At 40.8% G+C, this 26,564-nt stretch overlaps 3 protein-coding genes across 5 annotated transcripts; all 3 read right to left on the reverse strand.

The window, feature by feature from the left end:
• Positions 1 to 20: 20 nt before the first annotated feature.
• On the reverse strand, positions 21 to 2,056 carry cunh22orf39 (chromosome unknown C22orf39 homolog). 2 transcript variants are annotated; one of them, XM_076098817.1, is made up of 3 exons: positions 1,820 to 2,056; positions 690 to 857; positions 21 to 533 (listed from the first exon to the last, which is right to left on the reverse strand). In XM_076098817.1, exons 1-3 carry the CDS (start codon positions 1,910 to 1,912, stop codon positions 402 to 404), a joined length of 393 nt encoding a protein of 130 aa, XP_075954932.1. In that variant the 5' UTR covers positions 1,913 to 2,056; the 3' UTR covers positions 21 to 401. The 2 variants fall into 2 exon arrangements, with proteins under 2 accessions (XP_075954932.1, XP_075954933.1); XM_076098818.1 differs by having other exon boundaries at positions 1,638 to 2,001.
• Positions 2,057 to 2,155: 99 nt separating this feature from the next.
• Positions 2,156 to 7,001, reverse strand: ufd1l (ubiquitin recognition factor in ER associated degradation 1). The gene is made up of 12 exons (XM_076098813.1): positions 6,863 to 7,001; positions 6,513 to 6,645; positions 5,521 to 5,553; positions 5,305 to 5,426; positions 5,069 to 5,199; positions 4,903 to 4,975; positions 4,743 to 4,811; positions 4,582 to 4,650; positions 4,454 to 4,504; positions 4,268 to 4,356; positions 3,026 to 3,110; positions 2,156 to 2,781 (listed from the first exon to the last, which is right to left on the reverse strand). The coding sequence occupies exons 1-12, from the start codon at positions 6,863 to 6,865 to the stop codon at positions 2,707 to 2,709; spliced, it is 933 nt and encodes a 310-aa protein (XP_075954928.1). The 5' UTR covers positions 6,866 to 7,001; the 3' UTR covers positions 2,156 to 2,706.
• A 734-nt stretch (positions 7,002 to 7,735) lies between these two features.
• On the reverse strand, positions 7,736 to 18,775 carry dhx37 (DEAH (Asp-Glu-Ala-His) box polypeptide 37). Of its 2 annotated transcripts, XM_076098811.1 has the most exons (27): positions 18,750 to 18,775; positions 18,392 to 18,507; positions 18,118 to 18,287; positions 16,915 to 17,027; positions 16,437 to 16,800; positions 16,196 to 16,344; positions 15,999 to 16,091; positions 15,791 to 15,887; positions 14,994 to 15,107; positions 14,662 to 14,878; positions 14,237 to 14,335; positions 14,071 to 14,141; positions 13,824 to 13,959; positions 13,652 to 13,728; positions 12,250 to 12,482; positions 12,050 to 12,161; positions 11,848 to 11,954; positions 11,383 to 11,571; positions 11,055 to 11,179; positions 10,606 to 10,722; positions 10,007 to 10,179; positions 9,799 to 9,913; positions 9,167 to 9,304; positions 8,981 to 9,075; positions 8,413 to 8,486; positions 8,190 to 8,287; positions 7,736 to 8,087 (listed from the first exon to the last, which is right to left on the reverse strand). In XM_076098811.1, exons 2-27 carry the CDS (start codon positions 18,492 to 18,494, stop codon positions 8,011 to 8,013), a joined length of 3,456 nt encoding a protein of 1,151 aa, XP_075954926.1. In that variant the 5' UTR covers positions 18,495 to 18,507; positions 18,750 to 18,775; the 3' UTR covers positions 7,736 to 8,010. The 2 variants fall into 2 exon arrangements, with proteins under 2 accessions (XP_075954926.1, XP_075954925.1); XM_076098810.1 differs by lacking the exon at positions 18,750 to 18,775 and having other exon boundaries at positions 18,392 to 18,732.
• Between the last annotated feature and the right edge of the window lie 7,789 nt (positions 18,776 to 26,564).

The following is a 26,564-nucleotide window of genomic DNA, read 5'->3' on the forward strand; positions in this document are numbered from 1 at the left end:
GAAACACAACAGATACTTCATTACTTGGGTGAAATACATTTAATCTTCAAAATGTATCCATTGCATTATTTGACCCAATATTCTGCATTTCTCACGCTTAACACAGAAAAACAAGGAAACTCCTCTTTAAACTCATTTACAGCAAGTCTGAGTGCATTTGTATTTTTACACGAGCCTTAAAGAATTAATCATTTATGACAACAAAAAACAACAATGCCTTCGGAGAGATCATCTTGTAATTTGCTGGATAAATACAGATGCTGTCATACTCATCAGTGAGCACTAGGTGCTGCTACCGCTGTTTAAACATGCATGCTTGTTTTCACACAGCAGCTCACTGAATACAGCTTGACATGGCAACAAGTGACCAGTGTCTCTGTCAGGTCAATAGTGACCGGTCATCATGAGTCCTGAGGCTTTTCCTGGTTCAGCGGCATGTGCCAGTCTCTGGGAGGCTCTCGCCTCAGTTCCCACACCGGGGTGAAGTTTCTCTGCTCTGCCACTCTGTTCCTTTCACTCTTCTGCAAGGCTTCCTGCAACACAGGTTACGTAAAATAAATCTATCATAATTTCAAGCTATAGATTTTTTTTCTTGGTTCTTCAGGTCACTCAGATTAAGGCACCATGAATATTACCAGTTTGATCACAGGTTTTTACAATTGAAACCACGTGACTTTCTGACACTGTACCTTGGATTCAGCAGCTCTGTGTTTCTCCCACTCTCTGCAGGTGTGGTAGTCCTCCTTCCACTGCTGGCAGGATGGCGAGGTGCCGTACGTGTAATAGTGGTGAAAACGGTTCTTCAAGCTTTTGCAATGTCTGAATTCACTCCAGTAGTCATCACAGGCTCGGGGCGGCTGTACAAGCAGACAAAAGCAGGACTCATCACCAAGTACAACTTGTTCCAAATTATATTTTGACCCTCTAATGTTGTGTCTCTGGAGAGTGACTGCATCACTTCCACTTTTCTGGTTACATCTAACAAGCTCGTGCAAGACATAATAAAGGATTAACCTGGGGAGTGCCTAACTTGTGGAGCTGGCTAAGGCTTTTATAGTCTTTATTTTGTCTATTATTCATATGATGTATTTCATAATGTCTTATTTAAAACATGAAGTTAATAGATATATTGGGGCTAGTTAATGAATCGTCCACTAGCAAAGACGCTATCGTAAACATCGTTTGTATGTAATACTGTTCATTACTTTTTAAAAATGCAATAGTGTTGACTAAACGTTACTTTCAATAGAAGAAAAAAGGAAAATAAACAGTCTGACAGCACCTCCCTTAGGTCGCTAATGTGTATGAACCTCAGTTTGGTCTGTGGCTGATCCAGCGTTACAAGTATCTAACTACATTTACATGTAGTTTTTTGTAGATCAGTAACAATAGATTTCAAATCAAACCATGAATCAGATCACGCTAAACAGCAACGTTTCTGTTAAGACCTCCTCGTTTACCTGACATTGCTTATTGCTAGCTAAGGGCAATTTAGCAACGATAGCTAATGTTAATCACCGTGGTAACTATTTTGGGTCAGATTTGGCATTTGTCATTCATAATCAGGACTAACAAAAACAAGGTAGATGAAAGTAAATCATAAAATTGAGCTAACAACACAAGAACTGTAAAATTACCCTCCACGCGTCTTTACCAGACCGGTCCATTGCTAGCCGCGCTAGCAAATACACCGACAAAACATCCGGTTCGAGTACATTTCAAAATAAAAGCCCATTAAGAAATACTCACTAAACACTTTCGGACAGCAAACATCAAAACGAAACAAAAACATGAATGACTAATACTAGTCATCACTAACCAAACATCCCCTCGTTGTAGTAACCATGATTACCCTGCATTTGTTAAGACAAGAACCTGTTTTGGACAAATATGGACATTTCTTCTTTGACATCTTTGTTTTTCCGCCATCTGTTGGTGTTATAAAGTATGCATTACTTGCTTATTACTCGTCAATTCATCCTGCCATTACACTGTCTAATTAGAACTGGACAACCAGACATATCTGCTTTTTTGGAAATAAATGTGTCTAATTCCAAGTCAAGAAAAATGCCATAGGAACATCCTATTATATACTAGTTTCATTATGTAGTTTGTTTACATGCTTGGACATTACAAAATGAACTATTAGTGACAATCAATTTCAAACAATCCTTTATTTGTCTATAAATAAACCAAGAAAAAAATAAAAAAGGCGGGGGAATCGAAAATTACTCATTTAACTCAAAAAACCCAAACATAAAATGATTTTCATTATAATTAAAAACAAAAGTATTGAGCTATTATTGCTCCCATTTTATAAGAATGGGACTCTAGATAACAGTATACCTAAAGTAAATTGTATAAATGTAACAATCATGGAAAAAGGGGGGAAATGTTCTAATATCACAACTACACTCCACAAGTTATTCTTTTTCTTTGGTGGTGTGGTGATATAATTTATTCATATTTATTCCACAAACTCCAGGCCGCAATTTACGGAGCTCGGCTTTTGTTGACAAAGATATTACTGTCAGAGTTTTAATTCTATAGAATCCCAGCTCAACAGCAGAAACATTTCAAAGGGACACAAATAAAATCCCAGCAGTGCACCTGAAGGCCAGTTTTTTTTTTTTTACTTTGCTGTTGCAGGTAACAATTGATATGGTGAGTCCGTGCACATTATCCAGTCTCTCCACTTAGAATCCTTCAAGGCTTTCTGCCCTTCTTGCGTAGTGATTGTCCTTCTCCAGAGAAGGCGATGAATCTGTTCAGGGCATCATCCTGGGGGGGGGTTAAAAGAGATTTTAATAGTTATGACTGGAATATTACAGCATGAGTTTGACAAGAAAATGTATTTAGAGAATTCATTATAGACAAATAGAATGAATGACACAATAAAATTGTTTAGTTCCAGTGCTATGAACAAAAAGGTTGTACCGGAAAAGAGTGTGAGAAACTGAAACACTGTAAATACAGCCTAGTGTAATATGTACAAATGTATGATTAAATCCTCCACATTTCTTACATCATCTACAAATTTCCTGGGCAGAGGCCTCGAGTTTCTGATGAAGGTGATCCTGCCAACTTTGAATTCGTAGTTGGGAATGCCTCTGTGAAATGAAAGTTCAGAGTTCAAGGTTAAGAATTTACACTCAAGGCTAAAACACACTGCTAGAATGGTTCAATGTTGAGTGACATATAGTAAAATAAAGATTGAACAGCTTGAGTGTCTCCTTACACTGTGGAACTCTGACCATTCATAAATGAATGTCCCATTGTGCAACAGTAAAAAAAAAAAGACAATTTGACACATTCTAGCAGTCAAACACTGCAAAGTGAGGCAAGTCTATTGTTAGATTTAGCAATTTGTTAAATGGCCAAACTATGAATTACACAGGCAATTCTCCAGCAGGTGTTAGACTTATTATTTCCAGCTGTTTGTCAAAGACCTCACAAACATCATCATAGCCTTATATCATCTCCTGCTGTACTGTACCATAGTGGTCAGTACTCACTCACAGGAAAAAATAAATGTGTCAGTCCACAACGCAATCTGCTGTGCTTCACCCGTCACATTCTATGTCAAAACTCAGCTCACCAACCGATCTACAACCAACTCATGGAAGATTTCGGTTTTTTTTTTGAGACGTCTTGTCAAATATAGCCAAAGGGCCAAGAAGACTTCGTGTGGGGTGCCAGCTGGCTTAGAGCTTGAAAGGTACTAAATTCAGAGCAAATCTATGATCGAGGGATTGCCTCCACACGGCTCTCAACATGGCGACGGCAAGCAACTTACTGTGCCAACAGCCCGGACAGTGCAAACAACAGCAACAGTGCTGACAGAGCAAACCTGAGGATGAACCAGTGGGTGTGCGATACACTCCCGCGACAACGTTATCGGCGCTAACTGCCGTATGAGCGCAGTGCAGAGTGGCGGCGATTAGCTAGCCAGTGGGGCACGTAAAAAAAAAAAACCCACAGAGAAGCCCGGATTACAACACACACAGTGTAACCGACTTCCTTCTCTGCTCAGGATGCCACGACTCCACAATATATTTACATGGGAAAAAGTTGCTGTAGTAATGTTAATTTAGCACATTTAAGGTGCTGGCCATAAACGTCCTCAGATCGGGCCCTGGTTTTACGTCATTCCCCAAAATCTTAAGAATGTTGCAGCGTTATCATGTTGAATAGTTCAAACATTATGTTACAATATTCCATTTTTTTGGCCACTTCATGTGTACATGTATAAAATACTGAACATCACCTTTTGATGTCACTTGGGTCAAGAGGGACGGGGCTGGGCTCAATCCCTTTTAGTTTACCATCCAAACGATTGCCAGAGCCGGTGAAAGCCTGAGGATAGGAAACACACCAGAAGTTACATTAGCTGCAGTTGTTACGGTTATCAGCGCGGCTTATTTGTCTCTAACCCACAGCAACATTTACTCACTCTGAATCCCAGGTCCATGTCGGCGTAGCTGGTGGGATCTGCTTCTTCCTCCTGTGAAGAATTGAGTTTTTTTTATCAAATTGTTCAGAGCACAAACTGTACATGTACCTTTAGGGTTCGGTGCTTACCGTTGGTTCTTCCTGGGGCTGGGGTCGTCGTTCGGGCTCTTTGTAACCCAAAGGAGCGTCAAAATCCACCTGAGAAACAGAGTCACAACACATTTAAAGCGGAGAACACGGCAGAATACTTCACTGTTGTCTGTGATAATCACGGCTTTCGAGGAGCTTACGTTCATATCGCACTCGATGATAGACACGGCTTTATCTGGCTTGGTCTCCATCACCCGCAGCTCGTATATCTGAAACAATAACACAGATTCCATTAGTAGTCGTATAAAGTAGAGCAAAAACAAAGACTAGTCCGACACCAATTTGAATAATTGAATTCACCTTTTCGTTGTAGTTGATAGCTACGACATCACCAGTTGTCAAGCAGGCAAAGTTCCTCAGTGCATTCTCCAGTCTGAAATAAAGTGACAACTTAGTTACTCCCTATAGTTAAAAAACCTACATGTGAAAACGGGTCAATTCAATGTTCCTAACTATTATTTCTTACACTGCCTTGGGGTTTGTAATGTCCAGAAAGTCGGGGCTCTGTGGCTGGAACTTTGAGTAAGTGGCCACCATGAGGTTAACACTTTCCACTTGGACCAGACCACCTTCCTCCAGTAGGAGATTCTGCATCATCTGCATCAAACAGAAAGAAGCAGATCTACAGTGCTGCCTTGGTGGATACTTACAGAGTGGCTTTAAAATCAACAGAAAACAATTCAGACAGTTTCTTTTTCTCACCCAGTGAGGCAGGTAGCAGATTCCCTCGTCTGCCACAAACTCCAGCACGCCGCAGTGTGTCATCCTGTCGGAGTTCTTGTTGGTCAGCTTAAACAGCATTGGATAGGTGATGTTAAGTCTGCCTGTACAAGGAAAAGGAGCAGAAAGGTTAAGATCCATGGACGGTTCATACGGGACTTTTGTAATGAAGAGGTGTTTTATTTAACTTGCACTTACTGAGCTGGTCGAGGGCTGAAGGTGGCATTATTACTGAAAAAGAAACCGCCCATTAGCTGAGACAACACATCATGTAAACATCTTTGCTTCAGGTTCAAAGTATTTGGACACATAAGATATGCAAGATGCAACATTTTATAATAATGTTTGTGAATTATCACCGTACAAACAAAAGGGCAAACCACCGTTATTTTTGAGGAATTACAGAGAAACTGCTGTAAAATGTAATGTATCTTTCAAAACTATGGCTGATTTTAGCATTTTTTACTTTTAGAAATAGGAAAGAGCTTGAACTGATACACCTTTAACAAAACTAGATCCACAGACATGTTCACAGGGGTCTACAGCTTACATAACGATAGGTTGGCAGCTCAAGAGAGCAGAGATGACTCACTGGTACGGTAGTTCAGGTTTCTTGTGACTTTATGATTATTCTGAATTTCCCCATCACATTTGGGAAACACTGCATTCATACAGGTTTCATTAGGTTTGATTGGGGCAAAAAAAGAAGGAGTGAACTATCGCAGAGTGGGGAAAAACGCATTGTGGACTGAAGAATCAAAGTTTGACATCTTAAAAATGCACTTTTTCAGAATTGCTTTATCTCAAAATTGTGTATTCTTCCGTTTTATTTTTGTTGTATGTACTGTGTTTTAGTAATTCCTACCTCGCTTGGCATTATTACTTTATCAATTCTATTGTATTCGTTACTTACCTGTAACTCTTGTTTTTTAGTCTTTGTAGAGCACTTTGTAACTTTTGTATTATATAAATGAAGGCATTATTACTATTATTATTTCCGTTCAGTTAGTTATTATCATTTAAAAGATTCAATAAAGAGAAGACTCAAAAGCATTTCTGTATTTACAACAAACAAAATCCTATGTTTGCAATTGAATTATTTGATTGAGATTTGATTTGACCAAGACGCGATTTTACAGGCAGTGTATTGAAGAATATGGGGCATATTTTGTGACAATAATAATACTTACTTTTTCCTCCTTTCTCCACGTCGGAGCGGTCGTTGGGACCTGCCAGCATGGACACAGAGTAGCAGCGGTACTGAGTGGAGAAGCGGTTCTGAAACCCCCGAGACATCGGGTGGTCGAATACGTGGAAGGAAAACTGTGGAACAAACCAAATCCTATTAAAATAACATGAATTATACGTGAGTTGGTACAATCCACCCAGGACCTAAAGTCCATGATGACAGAGCAGCTTCCTGCTGAAGTCGTGTTGTTGTTAGTCACTCGCTCGCTAGCTAAACTGCTCCAAGTACGGTTTGTTTCGATAGAACGTTGAATGTTTCGTTAACGTTGAGCCAAAGCGGAGTGTCACTCACCATGTCGACAGTGTTGGTCTTTGGTTGTCAAACGACTCAAATCAAAATGGCTTTCGGTCTTTTTCTTCTTATTTGAAAATGTTGCTTGTGTTGTGCTTGAGCTGTGACTGTCCACTGTTGTCTTCCGCTTCTTCCGGAAGTGTACGAGCTGCAAGTAGGAAATGACGACACGAGAGACATTATCCAATCACAGAAGCCCATTGAAATAACAGTTTTAGCATTTTTTATTAAATGTTTCCTGCAAATTCATGGAGGATTTGGTATTTTGAGATGAAAACCAATTCCCATTTAGCCTCTGTAATATTAAAAATGATTTTATATTGTTTCTCCAAAAATAGCACTTCCATGAAGTTGAATTAAAAAATAAAATGCCAAAATAGAAGAAGCAACAGAGGCTGAGATATCCTGACTTTGACCTGTTTTTGGAGTTTAAACTGACGAGGGCTTGATGCCAAAACGCGTTTGTTTTTAGGTCTCACGTGACTATGCTATTGCAAAGACGGCATTTTAATTTGGGGGTTTCTTGTGATTTTTCTACTAAATACTTTGTGGTGAGTCCGTTTGTTGAACTGATGGTTTCCAAGGTCGTGACAATTTCAAATCTTAATTTGAACATCTAGAATTCTGACACCCATCTGCTGAGGAAGATAATGAAATGGTCAAAAGCTACAAAAATGCACATTCATTTTCAACCAATTATATTCTCAATAGACACAGCCTGTTGTTCATGTCCATGCCCAAACTGAGATTACTATTATTAAGCATTATACTCCTCGTGCCTAGTAAACGTCACTTATGTGTAAAATCAGTGGAGCTGCCCTTTAATATTTACCAACCAGTTTACATAGAGCATGAATAAATCGCACAGCAGCCTTATTCAAAGCCAAGCAGTTTTTATTGAGTCTTATGAAGACCAAATCAGACAAACATAACTGACAGCAGCACACTGATAACAAGTTAAAAGTCGTTATACAGTATATAAAATACAAAACTAAGAAAAGGCAGTGCTGTGGTATTGTAGTTGCACTTTGAGAGAACATTTAAAAACTCTGATGGTACAGAAGGGAGTTCTACGAATTTGTAGATCAACATGAGTCTCTGAACAAGTGTGTAACATCATTTCTGCCTTCTTATTTAGATGTAGTTCTTCATATCGGGGGCCAACTTTTGGCCACTTCTTGATGCAAGGTTTCAGGTAACCACTGGCAGTATGCAGACAACAGGACTGTAGGGAGGAGAAAAATACACAATGAAACAAGATAAAAATGAAAGGCAAATAAAAATCAGACTCGAGCAGAAAGCCATGCCAATTAAATGAAATCCTCACATTTATCTTCAGTTTTCCAGACAGAGAGAAGGGCGTCTCTGCAGTCGACCCTCTTTGACACCAGCACTCCCAGCAAAGTCTCCGTCCTCGGCTGCAGCCTAAAGCAGCACAGACACAGCAGTAAGAGAAAAGTCCTTTCTTTGAAACAAGTTCATTTGTAGTTTGACAAAAATGGAAAGTTGGCATGGAGAAAGCGGATCAGTGTGTGAGAGGGCCGACTTACTTTGCCCACGTTTTCAGCATGATGGAGGGGTTTGAGAGGAGGAGGCTGCTGTGTTTCATTAGTTTAGGACAGACCTGAGGACCAGACAAAGCAAACATCACAGTTCCTGTCAGGTTTGGTCAGCTGCCGGCAGCATTCTTCCAACTTTTAAAGTGTGCAATGGTTAATATGTTAAAGAATGTAAATGTTTTGAATTTAGAATTCATTTTTGGTTTGATTTGTATTCATGATCAGTTTTGTTTTGTATTTTATTTTATTGGGTGTAGTGGAGGTGATAGTGTAAACTGTTCAATTTATTATGGAGTTGTTGATAATGCTGTATATTTTACTAAGAGAAGTAAGGCTGAGTAGTTTTTGCCAATATAACTGCTGGAGATCCAAATAAACAATAAAAGGGAGGAGGAGTTTTTAGGATAGTTTATTATTATTATTAATAATAATAATACTGTTATTATTTTGTCCTCTAGCAGTGATCAGGACTGTTAAGGATTGGACAGAGTGGTCAGGTTCAAGCCTAACTGAAGCTTGAGTGACGACTGAACAGAGCTGATAAAACGTGCTGCAGTACCTGTCCCTCAAGCAGAAACCTTGCAAACATTTTGTAGCGATCGAGGTCGTCTGGATATTCCATCTCCACTGCTGGCAGCGGCCAACCTACACGGACTGCAGGAGAAGCACAACAATCACACAAGCGTAAGCAGAGACACCTTTTTGGCACAAAGACAGGCATGATAATCAGCTGTGGAAAACCTACAGAAGATGCTGGGGCGGTGACATCTGATGGTGCCGGTGGACGAACAGAACCATGGCGATGGCGACTCCAGTGGGGAGCCCGAATGACAATACTGGGGCAGAAGCTCTGGGATCCACTCTGCTTCTACCGCTGACACACCTGACGGAGACAGAGAGGAAGACATTTCACCAGCTGAAACCATCAGCCTGCAAATCTAGACGATTCAATTCACACAGTTCAAGGCGAACTTTGGCGTCCTGAAACATGGCAGTTTAGAAATCTTGCATTTTCGGCAACATTTTCAGGAGAAACGCAGAACATAAAAATGAGCAAAACATTGTCCGTCAATCAATAATGTCCAATAGGGAAGTCTGTAACAAGTTATGATTGGCTGATGGAAATCGTGTCAGAACATTTGAATTCCAAACTGTCTTTTCGCAGCCGTGTGAAGCAAAGAGAACATCACACCAGAGATCCTTTGATTTGTCTAATACAGGGGGTTTTAAAGTCTGACATTGAATCTTAGTATTCAGTTCACCTCTAACTTTCCACTGCACATCTGAAAAATATATTTTTTAATTCTCACAGATAATTCCATGTGAAAATCAAGCACTCTGGATACCACATGTGGCGTTTAATCAAAGCTCATTCACCTCTCATGTACATCTTGGTGGTCTCCATGATCTCCTGGTAGACTATGAACTCCGGCAGCGTTTTGAACAGCGCGGAGCTGGGATGAATGAACACCGGGTCGTCCAGGAGAGGAGTCTATGAACAAAAACAGATAAAGATGAGATGATGAAGGAGAGCTATAGTCAACTCCCTTCTTTAATCACAACTACAGCCCTCGGAGCTACTTGCCTTGTATCCATTCTTCCATTTGGGGTCCAGTAAATCTTCTGCCTGTACGCGCCTTGCGAGATGATCTCCCAGTCCGGCCAGAACAATCTGCCGCAAGCAAACCACCTGGTGCTCTGTCGGTGGAGTCATCTTGGGATTCACAAATACTCCCACCTCTGGACAAACTGCGTTCACTGGGATGAGAGAGAACGCAGAGATTAATTCATCAGCTGCATGCCTCACTGTGTGGAACTGACTGGGATCATTATTTTATGTGTAAGGCAAAATCAGATCCTAACTTTGTACAACAAAATATAACGTACACATTTACTGAATTGTTATTTATGATTAAAATAATAAATTGTAAACCAGCAACTTGGTGAAAAAAATCTTTAAAATTAAAAGGAATTGCGATTCATGTAAAACTTTTAAATGCAGCAACAAATCTGTCAAATCCTAAACAGGAATCAAAATTCCAGTATACAATGAATACCGTATCTACACATAGAATGTAATTGAATAGGCCCCATTGTCACCAACACCTGATCCAGCTATCTAAGGCAGCATTGGCCAGATATTGGTATGGATGCATCCCTAGTTTTCTGTGTGTGTTTCTGTACCTGCGTTGGTAAGTTGTCCTCTGAGCTTCCTGATCTCCACCATGGCTTTATACCTCAGGCCGTTCTCCTCGCAAAACTTGGGAGTACAACCGGCAAATTCACAAGCACCAACAGCACCTGTTTGTCACATGTATACAGAACTGTAGTACAACCATATCAAGGTACTTAATATAAAACATTTTGTTCGATAAAATCTGTTTATATATATATATATATATATATATCTCACTCCACTCTTTACTCTGACATTTTTTGCTATTGCATCTCGCAATCAGGTGAAAACAAAAGTTTGTATCCAAAAATAAATGTAATTGTAGACTTTTGGGGCACCACAAACCAGAGACCCGGTCCCAGTTAGATCCCTCAAATCAAATGTTTTCTGATGTTCGTAAGTCTCACCTGGAACCTGGAAGAAAATTAGGTCTGTGAAAAAAACAAAAACAGCTTACCCAGCATGACCATGAGGTCCCCCAGCAGCAGCGGTGCTCCTTGCCCAGCCCACAACCTCCTCATTTGGGTCAGCCGAGCTCGACGCTGGGTGAGCTTGGAGCTCTCGTCTTCACTACGGTCAGGTCTGAGGAAAAACAGAACTGTGTTACGAGAATGAAAAGAAAATTAAGTACGCAGTGTGATTGAGGAGCCAGCTGACCTCACATTTGTGTCAGTTAATCTTAGCCCTTCTGACACAACTATTTCTAAAAGCAAGACCTCAGAAGCCCCTATTCCAGTTTGAAACATCTATAAACAGATATCTTTAGAGCAAACGTGCGTCCTCACCTGTCGAGGTCTTCGAAGATCTCCCGGACTGTCATGGCTGCTACCACAGCGATGACGTAAGGAAGGCAATCCTGCTGCTTACCGAGAGCTAACATTTTAGCATAACGCGGCGCCACGGGGAACGAAGCCATCGCTCTGCCGAGGGGGCTGATGGGACAGCTCAGCCTCGCTCGCTCCATCTCCTTCACACTGAGAGGAGAAACAAAAACAGTTTACAAGTGTGGACATGTGACACGACTAATAACTAGCTCAATCTGTCTCACCACACTGGGTAAACTAAGACAGAGTCAACATTTTAAATAAAAATAAAAATATAAAAGGCTTTGTTACTGAAATGTCCACATAAAAGTGTCAAATGCTGCGTTCCAGGCAACTCAGAGCTCAGAAACGTCCCTCAACATGACCCAAACTGTTCCAACAGTTATAAGGCAGGTAAAGATAGGGTATCCCATCTACAGTAGTTACCTTCCGGTGCGAGGCGGCTCTTTCAGAGCTCCCAATGAGACTAACAACTGCTCTGCTGCAACCAGAGCTTCGGCCGACGGAGACGTGGGGAAGGGAAAGTTGACCACCTGCACGAACAGAAAAGAACAAAGCCGTTTTTATGAGAAGATGCAGCATTTCACTCAAAGGCCTGCTGGTGAGTTTCCGTTAACCTTTTACTGACCTTATCTATGTTGAGGTCCTTCATCTGTAAAACCAGGTCCTCCACAGGCCTGCGAGTGATCTCTGCCTCTGAGAACAAAGTGAAGTCTCCAAATACTGCAGACGAGTACAACCTATAGAAACACAGAGACCAACATTTGTGAATCTTCAAGAGAAGAAAACAACCATGGGATCCAGTCGTGGCGGTTTCAAAGCCCTGACCTGTAGCAGTGTCCCGGCTCCGTTCGTCCCGCTCTACCCGCCCTCTGATTGGCTGAGGCCTGTGAGGTCCACATGACCTTGAAGGACGACACTCCGGTCACTCTGTCGTAGAAGCGCTTCTTCACTCGTCCGCAGTCGACCACGTACTTGATGGCGGGGATGGTCAGGGACGTCTCGGCCACGTTGGTGGCTACCACACACAGACGAGTTCCAGGGGGAGGAGGCCTGAACACCTGCAGGTGAGATACAAGATATCACTGTAAACGTTTATTGACACCTCAAAAAACCTCACCTCAACTGTTGGACAGCGAGGGCTGAGAACAGCTAACGGTTTGGCTAAACCTTAAATTTGTACAAAAACATTTTTAGATATTCATTTTTGTGTATTTTTAGGTCAAAATCAAATTTATTTTCTGGAAAACAATGCCTTGAATTGTTACGTTATTGTGTACTGGTAGGCATGCATAAAACTGCCTTCTATCACACTAATTTATATCCTGTACAAACATCACATTTTTACAAGAAACATCAAGACAAGTACACACTCTCAAAATCCTGTTTTGTTATGGACATAACAGGGACTTCACTTAATAGGTTGAAGGACTACTTTGTCACAAAGGAGGCAAAAACCTGAGCCTCTTAATCTACACGTCAAGATGCTTTGAGCTAGAAACTAGAACCAGTCGTGGGAACAGCACAAATCTGCAATGTAATAAAAGCAGTTAAAGGGAGTTCTTTGCTCAAGTTGAATTTCTTTGATAATTGAATTTACAAAAATTGGAAAACAATGGAATCTATGTATACAACATTTTTCGAGTGCCCACAAGTGTTACCAATGTTGGAACAAAACTGAGGCTCGATGTGCTAATTATATTGAACTACCTACATATTTTCAACCTCTACTGATCTGGTTAGTGCAAACGGTTTATACAATTTGAATCGAGACAAGTAGAATAACATAATAACTTTTTTTTTTGATGAAATATCACAATTTTAAGCTTCAATTTGGTTGTGTCATCCGACTGAAGCGTCACACATGATGTCATTAAGGACCGTTGGAAATTTGAAAATCGTACGAAGATGTCTGTTTTTACAGGCAAAGATAAACGGTGTATTTTTGGCAATTGTGTTTCATGAAAACCTGCTTTTCCATCCCGCCTGCTGGTTTAGGGGTTCAGAGGGTTAAAAACATCCTCCATTTTCTACCCCAAATGCTATATATTTAGCCAATATTTTTACAACGTTAGCAGTGCAGTGGATGTCCATGATGGATGCAGCTAAAGTACTGTTGCTGGGAAATTTAGGACACAAGTCCAAATCTTTAACTCTGTCTGTGTATGCAAAAGCAACCCAACTTCTTGTCATGGATTAGTTTAGTGCTGACATAAGATAATAATCTCACCTTGGCCTGCTGCTCTGGAGCCAACAGGGAGTACAGAGGGAGAACGTAGAGGGGAATAGAGGGGTCGGCCTTCTCCTCTGCAAAAAACAAAACACAGAGCAGAATTAGTAGAAGCACTCATCTGAAACACATCCAGCTGGATTTGAAGAAGGATTCATTTGGAGCAGCTCACCTGCACCGGCGGGATCGTCTCCGAACTCCAGGTCAGAGCCGTCATCGTCCTCGTATCCGATACCTGCCTCTCTGTCCTCGTCCCCTTCGTCCAGCGGGAGGGCAGAGTAGTTGTCCAGGTCGATTCGGGGCAGAGACTGAAAGACAGAGATAACACTCTCAAAATATGCAAGTACACACTCTTACAAAAGAAGAAATGTTCTAGTTTACGGTGGCTTTTAGGGGTATTTTACTAAAAGCAGACTTACGACTGCCTTCTTCCGTTTGGCCTTTTTAAACTTCCTCATCGCCTCTGAGGTCTCTGCTTCCTCGTCTTCACCTAAACACAAAAACATGTAATATACAAAATTATACTCAGAAATGTATATATGTCAGAGTTTTTGAGGGGGGCAAACAGGTGTGTTTCAGGCTCACCTGTCGTTGTGTTACCCTTCCTGAAGGGGAAAGCGTTTCTCAGTTTTCTGCACAGATTGTGAACCTCTGCCTGACCGGTCAGAAACACCAGGATCCCACCTGAAGGGGAGAGACGAGGCATCAGGGTGGTGTGTGTGTGTGTGTGTGTGTGTGTGTGAAGGTAAAACTCCTGTCCTGCTTACTTACAGTTCACATTTAGAAACTACACTGTAAAATGTACAATGTGTAATTCTTCAGGCATCCCACCACAATATCTTAACAAACACATCTATCGATGCTGTGAAGCTACAAGATTCTCTTTCCTTCTTTAATCTGATCAAATTCAGAATGTTCAGTTAAACTGCTTCCCCTCCAGAAAATAAGAGCCCATCTTTCAGGTCATGTAAGAGCCAAAAATGATATCTGTCACGTGTGTGTATTTGCACCTGGAGGCAGCATCCGGTGGATCTTGCAGATTTTCTGGAAAGCATCTCCGGTGTAATCCTCCATCGGGGTGCGTTTGTTGAAATGTATGGTGACCGGGAACTGGCGAGCGTCCACCTTGGTGACAGGCGGCGGCGTCCTGAACAGCTTGGCGTTGTCTGTGAAGTCCTCCACTCGCAGAGTAGCCGACATGACCAGCAGCTTCATGGGCAGACCTTTCTGCAGAGACGTGAAGAGTGGGAGCAGGGAGATGAAGATGAGATAATGTCCTGTGATGCATGCTGTCTGTACATCCTTTAAACATTCAGGGTGTTTTTACAGCAGAGTCTCTCACCTTGTTTCTGAGCGGGACGATACGAGACAGCAGTCCGATGAGGATGTCTGTGTACACACTCCTTTCATGAGCCTCGTCTATGATTATCACACTGTATCTCTGGAGAAGGAAATCCTATGAGACAAGACAGAGACACTGAATGAAATGCAGGAACATCAAGGTAATTAAAAGGAAATTAAATTAAAGAAAATGCTTTCCCATTACTCGTATTTACACTGAAAAAAACTACCGTATCATGGCTTATTGAAGTTGCGATTTTTGTAGCTCATTTAGTTGAATTTCAGACTGAAAACACTACGTCTCAATATCCTCATATGAGGTTCTTAAATCTCTCACATCATCCTTCAAAAGATTGAAGCGCTCAGTGTATAAATGTGATATAATCTTACTACATATATATTTTTCACAAATTATGTTTTCCCATCGATTCCTTTTGAATGAGCAACAAAAAGGACACTCATAAGAACCTTGAAAAAAAACTAAAACATTTGTTCCATCAAAACAGAAAAGAAGAAGAAAAATGTTTCAGGTTAAACCCACCGAGTCGAAACTGAAAAAGAGGATTCAAATCATTTTACATAATGAAAAAGCTGGGTTCTCTTAAAGACAGACTAAACATAATCACACATTCATCACTCTCCCTGTGACTTTCGCTATCCATCACTCAGTGGTCATGAAGGAAAGCAGCATCTACCTGGATGTTTCTCCACCGCCTCGTTTCATTGTCAAAATGGCATCAGATACACCAGTAAGCAAAAGTCATGTCATGTTTACTAATATATTTCAGGAAATGATACCTTCTGAATCTCCTTCAGCAGAACACCATCTGTCATGAACTTGATCTTGGTATCACTGGTCACGTTCCCCTCGTATCGAATCTGGTATGACACCACCCTAAACACGGACGCACAAACATGCAACACACACTACATTTACTAAATGTTTCTGTGAAAAGCAAACCCCCCCCAAGTCAGTTTCATTTGAAATATCTTCAGTGTCTGTTACCGTGTGGACAGGTTCATCTCTTTGGCCACTCTGTGGGACATGCTGACAGCTGCCACTCTTCTTGGCTCTGTGATGCCGATTATTCCGCTGCCGCTGCAGGAAACCAGAAGCAAGAAGACAACAGTAACCACATGATATCACACACACGAATGTGCATCCGCGTGTAAGCTGTTTTTACCAGGTAAACATTAGCCTACCTGGCGTAGCCAGCTTCATACAGAAACTGAGGCACTTGAGTGGTCTTTCCACTTCCTGTCTCTCCACAGATGACGATGCAGGGGTTTTCTCTCACTGCCTCCATGATGACCTGCTCCTCCGCCAGCACGGGCAGCTTCAGACGAGCCTCCTGTAGCAGCAGGTTGAAACGCACTTAAAGCACACCCACAAACTAAAACCACACACACCTGTCTGAATAGAACCCCTGTGGTTTTCACACACCTGTATCTCTGCTGATCGGTCGACAGGAATGAAGACAGCCGGCTGGGGCGGCGTCTTGGTGTCCACTTTCTCCTGATCTGAAGTCTTCTCATTCTGTCCGTCTTGTTCCGTTTTGGGCTGTTCTTCCTTCACTTCCTGTTTGTCCCCCGTCTCCTGACAAGGAGGGGTGGTCACCTCTGTGGTCTCGTTCACTTCTTCATCTTCCTTTTCCTCATCTGACGAGGTGTCGAGATCGCTGCTCTCTTCCGCCTCTCGTTCCTCTTCTTCGTCCTCCTCTTCTTCTTTCCATTTTCTTTTTCTGTTTGCTCCACTGAGACTGCTGATCTTTGGTCCTGACTCTCCATCTTTTATTTCATCTGGTAACCTAAAAATACCCCAAAAATAGTAAGACCCCTGACTCCACCTTCTCCACATCTTCCAATGACAAAAATACCTTTTTTTGCTTTTCTTCGCTTAAATGTTGCATCTGTGCACTTACTCTTTGGTCTGGTAAAGTTTGTCTCCCAATCCCAGTTTGGACGTGGTGTACAGCAGCTTCAGTTCGGACTCTGGAAGCTGCACCTCGGCTAGTTTGATCAGGATGTCTGCTCTCTGGACGAGAAAGACAGGAAACCAGGTGAGTGGGTTGTGATCTAGTCCTTAATATCTCCTTTGTTGACAGAGTTACTAAAAGTATGACAATTGACAAAATCCAGTATACCCAATGATCTTATGCAGGGTGAGTTACTGTGAATAACTGGGTAGGAATAAATTGGTTCAATCGTGTGTCTAGGGCTGGACATCATATGAACATTTTCAGTAGTAACACCAATTCTGATATAAGAAAACTATTTTTCTTTCTTTTTATCTTTGTTTCTCTCTCTCCCTCATTTCTTGTCATCTCTTTACTGTCTGTAATAAAAGCAATGCCCCAAAGAACATCTCAGGTCAACATGTGATAAGAAACACATTTCTCTATTAAACCTTTTTTCATTCAATAAAAGAAACCAAAGTTAAACGTTGTCTGAACAAGCAGCCGTACAAAAGCTCCTTAAAATTCGAAAACATGTAATTTAAATCAGGAACTATCTGACAAAGAATAAATAAACGAGACTACATGACTGACCAGACCATCAAGGCCAACTTACGACTCTACTTTGATATGTGCTCATTAAAGTCTGTACTTCAAAATTGCCTTTTGCTTCAATACCCAGCGCTAATATCTACAGTCTGGGTACGTTTTAGAAGATTTCCAAAGACATGTGGTATTTTAGGCATCACTATTTTACCATCAAGTTAAGATTCATGTATATGTATTAATAAACAAGACTGTGATTTAATTAATTGTTTGGATTTGTAATCAATCTCTCAGCTGTAATCAATCTTTTTGATAAGATAAACATTTAGTGATGGTTTTAGTGATCATTAGGGCCTATAAAAAGTTAAAAAAAACTAAAAAGTCATCAGAAGATCCCAGAGTCTTACATTTTTTTGGCCTGACTGATGGTCGAAAAACCCAAAGATATTCAATTTATAGTTAAATAAAACACAGAAAAGCTGCAACTCCTTAGATTTGCTTCAGTGTACGTATGAACTGGACCAAAGTTGGCCCAGATTAAAAAGACTGTGAAACCTGATCAGGGGACCCCCTGTCTTCTTAAACCCTTGAGTGAACCTGCTGCAGCATCAACCTGTGTCTCACCTGAGCTTTCTTTTCCTTGCGCTCCAGGACCTTCTGCAGCTCTTTCCTCTGCTTCTTGGTGAGGGCCTTTCTGGTGGAGACAGGTGTCACTGAGGCTTTCTTCTTGTTGGCTTTGCTGGCTGGGAGGACCAAAGCGTTGCTCTGGTCTACACCTTTTAGCCTGTCCCCATCTGATGACAACAAGTGTTACAAACCAAAACTGACAACACATTTAAGTGGCAATAAAGACCAAATTAACTTCACCAGTTTATAGATTTCATCTGTGAATTCTTACCTTGAAGTTCCACAACGACGTTTGTCTTCTCTTCCTCTGCTGCTGGTTGGGTGTCACTTTGCTGTCTTCCCTTCCAGTTGTGTTTCCTCCTTAGTTTTCCCATTTTAAACTGAGGTCTGTCAATAAATGAATAACAAACGGTGTGTATAATACCACCACCTGATAACTTGTAATGTTAAACAGCCCGAAAAACGAGCTAAAACGAGCTAACTAGCTAACTGAAGCTGAACCATTCCAGTAAAAATGTAAATTACTCTTTATGAATATTACAAAATACAAATATTTATATATTAACAGGTCAGACAACGGTATGTGTAATTTAAACAATTCACGTGCGAAATTGCAGCCCTGTACAAACCTCACGTGTAAACAAACGACGGTCCATCAGTTAAAACTGTCCGCCGCTGAAACCTAGTCTCAGCATAAAGGTTCCGCTACAAAGACGAAATAAACCCCAATATCTACCAACTAGCATTTATTGCTTTACACACGTGTTGTTTGTCGATAATAATTAAAGGACGAATATGTTTTGTTAGCTGTTGATGAGAACAAAATGAGTCTGTTTAAATTACACAGCCGATTTAAAGGGAAAGATCTAAAAATCAACACAAAGTGCATCGAATTTTTCTATTGAATTTTGTCTTTAATTTCATCCATAATGCAAGAATTTAAAAAACTTTCAGTTATTTTGATGAATATCCGTAACATCTACTATGGATGTATTTCATGGATCTATGAAATGTTGATGATCAAATAATTTAAAGGTGCAATGTATAAGATCTGGCCAGAATTTAAATTTAAAACATTCAAAACATTATCAACAGGACGTGAAGAGTTTACAGTGTGTCAAAGACGTCTATGTTTTGTGTTGCAGAGATATTTAATGAACTGACCATGATAACCAGCTAGCCCAGGCCCGGCCCGTACCGTCTTGTAACACCACTTGTGCCCCAAGTGGTGTTACAAGACGAGAGCTGGTCAATCACGTGGAAAGTACAGTGTGTGTGTACGTTTCAATAGTTCGGTTATTGGATTAAATCCAAAGTGGCAGAAACAACCAAATGTCTCGTATTTTCGTGTTCGTCCTCCCCTAAATTTAGATTGTCTGGAGTCAGTAGTAGAGGTGAAATGCTGCCCCCTATTTGTTTTGAGCATGTGGCCAGATATTGCACAGTGCACCCGTTATGCATATTCAACTGTTAAATCATGAATGTAACATACATGTCAGTGATAAGCACATGTAGTAGCTACATTGATTTTGATGTTACTAAATGCAATTTTGGCGCATTACAGTCATGTGGAATTAATTTACATTCATAAAATGTATAACATTTGAGTTTGAAAAACACAAAATACATGCCATGGCTTTGACTATGACTCCTTTCAGTAGGAATACATATTATACTGTCCAATTGACACTTCATGTGTTACTGATCACTACTGATTTTACTAAGTTATTTGAAATTATATAATTTGACAAAAGACATTTTACTCAAGGTCCACGCACTTGCTTTTTCTGAAGCTTCTCAAACCCATATCATGGTCTTCATCAGCAGATGGGAGTTTGCTCAGTTATCATGGAGTCGGTTCAGCTGTCATCACATGACCTGTATGAAAGTTAGGTCATGTGAGAGAAACGAGGTGGTGGAAAGGAGATAGTAAACCCTAAATTAGTTTGAGTGAAGACTGTGAAATGCAGCTGAAAGCTCTGGAAAAAGTAGACCTTGAGTGTCACTATTAAACTTACGCTCTAGTATTATATATATATATGCGAGACAGTATAAAATTCACATGATTTTCTGATTTATATCACATTGAAGACAAGCAATTAGCAGTGCAGACATCCCCCACATTTATCACTGGAGGTGATTAAAACTGTTCGTATCCAATGTGAAACAAGGACTAAGAGTGGAGGTGGTAACTCTCTCTGTCTCTGCTAGGTGGCTCATTAAGCACTGAAACAGAACAGACGTTCCCAGGCCTCCTCAACAACCAGGTGACCCACAGGTAAAGACAAAGCAGTGCAGACGGACCATCTGCAGCCCAGCAATCACTACACATCTCCATCCTAGTGGATTCCCCCAGCAGGCCCTGCCCCGGACAAACTATCTTTTTTTATGTTCTCCGTCATCCATGAGGCAGCTGCTTTCTTTGACCCTCCAGTCTCCTTTACCTCCCAAACCAAAGAATATTTTTCTCCCCGTTCAGACAGAGTTGCAGATATTAGCTACTTACTGTTGTTTTTTGTCTTTTTTTACAGTTTTATTCCTTGTTTTAAAGAACAACGTTGCGCACAATAATGTGTGTGTGTGAATCCTATTTTATTGTGCCTTTCATAATGGTGCTATCAAACTGGTCCTCTGTTTTCTGAGGGTGCAGTAGGCTACATGTTGAACAGCCACATTGTGTAAACTGACAGCATCCTTGAACAGAGCGCAAGAAACAATTTGCTTTGTGTGTTAAACTATAATAAAGGAGTTATGGAGCAACCAAATCTTTGCTAATCAGTTTTGTTTGTATTCCTTTTTTTTCTTCATTGTCATTATTTTTTGTGCATGTATTCATTTTTCAGCATCACTCTGTCACATATAGTTTTTTATTATAACAACTATTAATCACAGATACTGTTTGCTTACATTTTATTTTTGCTTGATGGTTGCATAAATACAAATGGTTGTATTCATGCGTGTGCGCATCTCTTCATTATTTTTTACCTGAATAGTGGTGAATTAAAATCCTTATTTTACAAACTTATTGTGCTTAGTTGTGTAATTTTTAATTATAAAATGTAAACTGCACTAACAGTCCCTAAATACCCTGAAAAAACAATAACAACCCATGGCCCTTTGCAGCACCTTTCATCAGAAGCATAAAATGGGGCAGCACTGACCACTTGTGGCTCAAATCAAACATCGCATTTGTTTTTCTCTGAAGAAGTAGTAAAGTGAACTGTTAGTTGTGACCCATTCTTAGTCTAGAGTTTCTAATCCACCAAACCCACACAGACACTGAGAGAAGATCCAGCTATGATCCAAAAAACAATGGGAGATAGAACATATTGATACCGAACAATCCTGTTTCCCCATCTGCCACAGACAGATCTCATTTCAAAGCCCACTGGCAGAAGGGAGGGATGTTTACAGTAAAGTCCAATTATACGTTTTCCGCCAGAGTACATCCCATGAACCATAAAGCCCATGAATTACAGCTGTCATAAGTACCGTTATTTAGAACTGAGGCAGTGAGCTGCCCCACATCTTTATCCGGTCCCGATAAATCACGGCTGCTTTCTCTGTGGAGGAACACTAGCTGTTGCTGTTTGAGTGAGGCAGGACACTTCTGTGTTTGGGCAATCTGTTGTGATGCAGAGGGTAGGCTGAGCTGACCCACACAGTAGGAGGACCTGAGAGGGGACTAACCCCATCGCTGCTGCTGCTTCCCAGAGATGTGAAGCCCTCCGTCGGGACCAGACAAACGGTAACTGCAGCATTTTACGCAGGAGGGAAGGATCTCTTGTGATTCCTATCACAACTTGTTCATGTGTCTTGGATAGAAAGAAACTACATGTGTGTGCAAAAGCAACCTTATGAAGGCTTAAGCATGCATGCAGCAAAAGGCTATCAGCGGGCTGCTGGAATCTAATTTATTGTTGAGAATCCAAGATTAAATACATGTGAAGGAAAATGATTCATCTTTCATTCATATAGTATTTAAGAATTACACAGCAATTGCAACCCAGGCCATTCTTTTATTTTTCATTTTCATATTTATACAATTACACATCAAACAGTACGTGAAAACAGTGACAACGACTCCAATCACTTGGTTCCTATCCAGACAACACATTTTCCTTGCCGCACCTGTAATTTGAAACTAAATGGAAAATGCACAGTCACCTTTTTTTTTTAAATCAGGTAATGCTTTATGTGTGCATTTGCTGGGGTGATTCACCTCATGGTCATGTGGAATACAGTGCATTGGTGTATTAATACATTTGATAAATGAATCATATCAAGGATGATTTATGAAACTGTCACATTTTCTTCGTGGCATATCTGAAAAGCACGGATTGGGGACAGAAATATAAATGGCACTTTCTTTAATTCTCCGGTTTGGTTCTATTTACACAATAAGCACAGAGGGAGGGAGAAACTCATCTGAAACTTCACTGTCAGCTGATCAGAATTTGGGATTTTAAGGGTTTGTAAGTCAAATAAAACGCATAGGCAGTAAAAGACACACAAACAAATACATAAGAAGAAAAACCTCATGAAAGTGGTGCAAAGATCATGAGGAACATAATCACCATTAAGATGCTGCCCGTAACACTTTAAGTGATAAATGTCACATTCTCTGTGACACGAAGTGTGAAAGTTCATTCTTCCCCTTGAATAGTCGTTTAAAAAAACAATATAAACTCTTAACATAGGAGCACTTCCTAGCTTTCTCTGTGGTTCACTAATATTCACTAAAGAGTTGAAAGTCAACACATTTGTGCAGTTAAATTATTTGACAGACATTATGCTGTGCAAACCATATCATTTTGAAATAAATGTTTTTTTTCTGACAAATTATTAATGGAGAAATGTATGACATATAGATATATATGCACAGAGCCTCAGGAGGCATCATATCATTGTGTATATTTTGTGTAAAGGAGGTAATGGGCTCCATGTGTCTAATACAGACAAGCAATTAGTCAAATAACAGCAAACTTTTTGCTACACATACACCTGGGGCCTTGCGGCCCGGGAGGGTTTGGTGTCCTGGGGCAGTCGCACATTCCTTGTGGGTAATTCAGCCATGTATGAAGTAAATATGCCTCAAGTGTACTGTGATCTCTATTGGAGAGGAGCAGTTTGAGGCAAAGCAACTCATCACAGAAAGAGACAGATTGAAAGGATGGATGGATAGATATATGGATAAGATAGTGTGGCATCACAAGGGGCCAGGTATTGGAGGGGTGCTACATTCCCTTTGTAGATCAGCAGCCACACCATAAAAATGGCCGCCGATCTACATACTACAGCTCCCAGAATGCCTCACCACTCACCCAGGTGTGGGTGTTTAAGCCACCTAATTGAGGCAGGACTAAAGAGTTGCAGGAGGCAGAGGAGATGGGGAGAGAGCACACGGCTGGAAGGAGCTCCGAGAACAAACTTGGACTGGAGAACTGCATAAAGTCCAGTACAGAACCAGACTGAGAAGGATTGAAAGAAAGAAGACCCGCTAGCCTGTGAAAGCGAAGACATTCTAAGTTGAGTTTTTTTCTAATACTGTTCAGTTTAACGAACCATTATCCCCACTTGAACGCTTTTGTTTGTTTTGGACTTTTGATTTAGATAAAGAGAGATACCTGAGTTGCCTAGTAACAGAAGAATAAAACGTCACCTTTTTCTAGGAACCTTTGATTTTTCTCTGTTTTTGTTAATTACCTTGCACCACCTCACCCTAGCCTGCCCTAGTGACTTCTCATGACATTACAGTAGACAGACGGATAGAAAGAAAGACAGGATGGATGGACTCTCCGAAAACTGGTTTCAGCTCTCTCATTTAGTTTGCTCTTGTTCAGTATTTTTACACAGTTGAACACAGTTGACAGTTTTTCTCTTATTCAGTTCAATTTATTTTTGTACAGCCCAAAATTACAAATTTGCCTCAGAGGTCTTTACAATCAGTACACATGCGACATCCTCTGTCCCGGAACCCTCACATCGGAACAGGAAAAACCATTTAACGGGGAGAAAAGAGGGAGAGACCTGTGGGAGAGCAACAGAGGAGGGATCCCTCTCCCAGGATGGACAAAAGTGCAATAGATGTCATGTGTACAGAATGAATAGCATAACAGAGTTACAACACATATGACAGAACCACGGCAGGAGGCAAGACCATAGTCCAGGTATAACCAGGATCCACGGAAACCTGCGAGGCGAGAAAGCAGAGACTCTGGGGAAGAAGCAAAGTTAGTAATGTGTGTTAAAGGTATCGTGTCAGACAAAGAGTCAGTCAGACAGACGGAGTCAGAAAAAAAGACAGACAGAGTCAACCAGAGATTGTAATCATTGGGTCGTTTATCAAACAGTTACAAAAGTCCTCTTTAGGTCCTACCCCCACCAGAGGCTCATAGAAGTTAATCTAGGGACTTAATAGGGAGTCATATGCAACCCTTTATCAACTATCAATCTCTCCTTTATGGTATGAATAAAGAGTCAGGCAGAAAGTCAAAGAGACAGACAGAGTCAGGCAGAAAGTCAGAGAGACAGACAGAAAAATCACACAGACAGAAAGTCTGAGAGACAGACAGAGTCAGGCAGAAAGTCAAAGAGACAGACGGACGGACAGAAAGTCAGACAGACAGACAGTCAGAGAGACAGACAGACAGACAGTCAGAGAGACACACAGAAAGTCAGACTGATAGAAAAGAGAGAGAATGAAAGAGAGATAGACGGATAGAGAAAAAAAGGATAGTCAAATATATTATTACATAAAAATGTCATTAAAATACATTTAATTAGTCTTTAACAATAACATACTGTGGCGCTAGCACAGAATGTCATGACGTCTCATATCAGAGTAATGATAAAATCCCTTCTCTTCTACCTCTAACTAACTAAATCAGTATATTTGTTGCACAGTTGGTAGATGACGCGATTCTAAACACTGTATTGGTTGTAGGAGTCTCTCTGCACAATCAACTCATCACAGAATTCACTTCCTCCTCCGAACACTAGATGTTGGGCACGACTTACTCAGTAGTGTCAAAACTTCCATGGCTTTATATTCAGATATCACATTCAGAAGTAATGTTGTGTCACAAGTCCAAATGTTATTCCAAACCAACTGTTTGTTCACATTCAGTAGTGGCATTACCATGATTTAGTCTAATATTACGATATCTGTTAAGCAGTAGAGCGGTGCAGAAACAAGAAGACTGTCAAGTTGAATATGTAGTAAAGTTACATCTGAAAGTGTTTGGCTACACTGGTTAATCTAGGGACTTAATAGGGAGTCATATGCAACCCTTTATCAACTATCAATCTCTCCTTTATGGTATGAATAAAGAGTCAGGCAGAAAGTCAGAGAGACAGACAGAAAAATCACACAGACAGATAGAGACACAGACAGAAAGTCAAAAAGAAAGTCAGGCAAAAAGTCAGAGACAGACGGACAGAAAGTCAGACAAAAAATCAGAGCGACGGACAGAAAGTCAGACAGACAGAGTCAGAGAGACAGACAGACAGTCAGGCAGAAAGTCAGAGAGACAGACAGTCAACCAGAGATTGTAATCATTGTGTTGTGTATCAAACAGTTACAAAAGTCCTCTTTATCCGACCTACCCCCACCAGAGGCTCATAGAAGTTAATCTAGGGACTTAGAAAACAGTTGCAAAAGTCCTCTTTAGGTCCTACCACCACCAGAGGCTCATAGAAGTTAATCTAGGGACTTAATAGGGAGTCATATGCAACCCTTTATCAACTATCAATCTCTCCTTTATGGTATGAATAAAGAGTCAGGCAGAAAGTCAGAGAGACAGACAGAAAAATCACACAGACAGACAGAGACACAGACAGAAAGTCAGGCAAAAAGTCAGAGACAGACGGACGGACAGAAAGTCAGACAAAAAATCAGAGCGACAGGCAGAAAGTCAAAGAGACAGACAGAGTCAGGCAGAAAGTCAAAGAGACAGACAGAAAAATCAGAAAGACAGACAGACAGACAGAAAGTCAAAAAGAAAGTCAGAGACAGACGGACAGAAAAATCACACAGACAGATAGAGACACAGACAGAAAGTCAGAAAGAAAGTCAGGCAAAAAGTCAGAGACAGACGGACGGACAGAAAGTCAGACAAAAAATCAGAGCGACAGACAGAAAGTCAGAGAGACAGACGGAGTCAGACAGAAAGTCAAAGAGACAGACAGAAAAATCACACAGACAGAAAGTCAGAAAGAATGTTAGACAAAAAATCAGAGCGACGGACAGAAAGTCAGACAGAGTCAGAGAGACAGTCAGGCAGAAAGTCAGAGAGACAGACAGTCAACCAGAGATTGTAATCATTGTGTTGTGTATCAAACAGTTACAAAAGTCCTCTTTATCCGACCTACCCCCACCAGAGGCTCATAGAAGTTAATCTAGGGACTTATAAAACAGTTGCAAAAGTCCTCTTTAGGTCCTA

Source organism: Anarhichas minor, unplaced genomic scaffold, assembly GCF_050575085.1.
Source record: "Anarhichas minor isolate MPS153535 unplaced genomic scaffold, ASM5057508v1 ptg000025l, whole genome shotgun sequence".
Classification (NCBI taxonomy): Eukaryota; Metazoa; Chordata; class Actinopteri; order Perciformes; family Anarhichadidae; genus Anarhichas; species Anarhichas minor.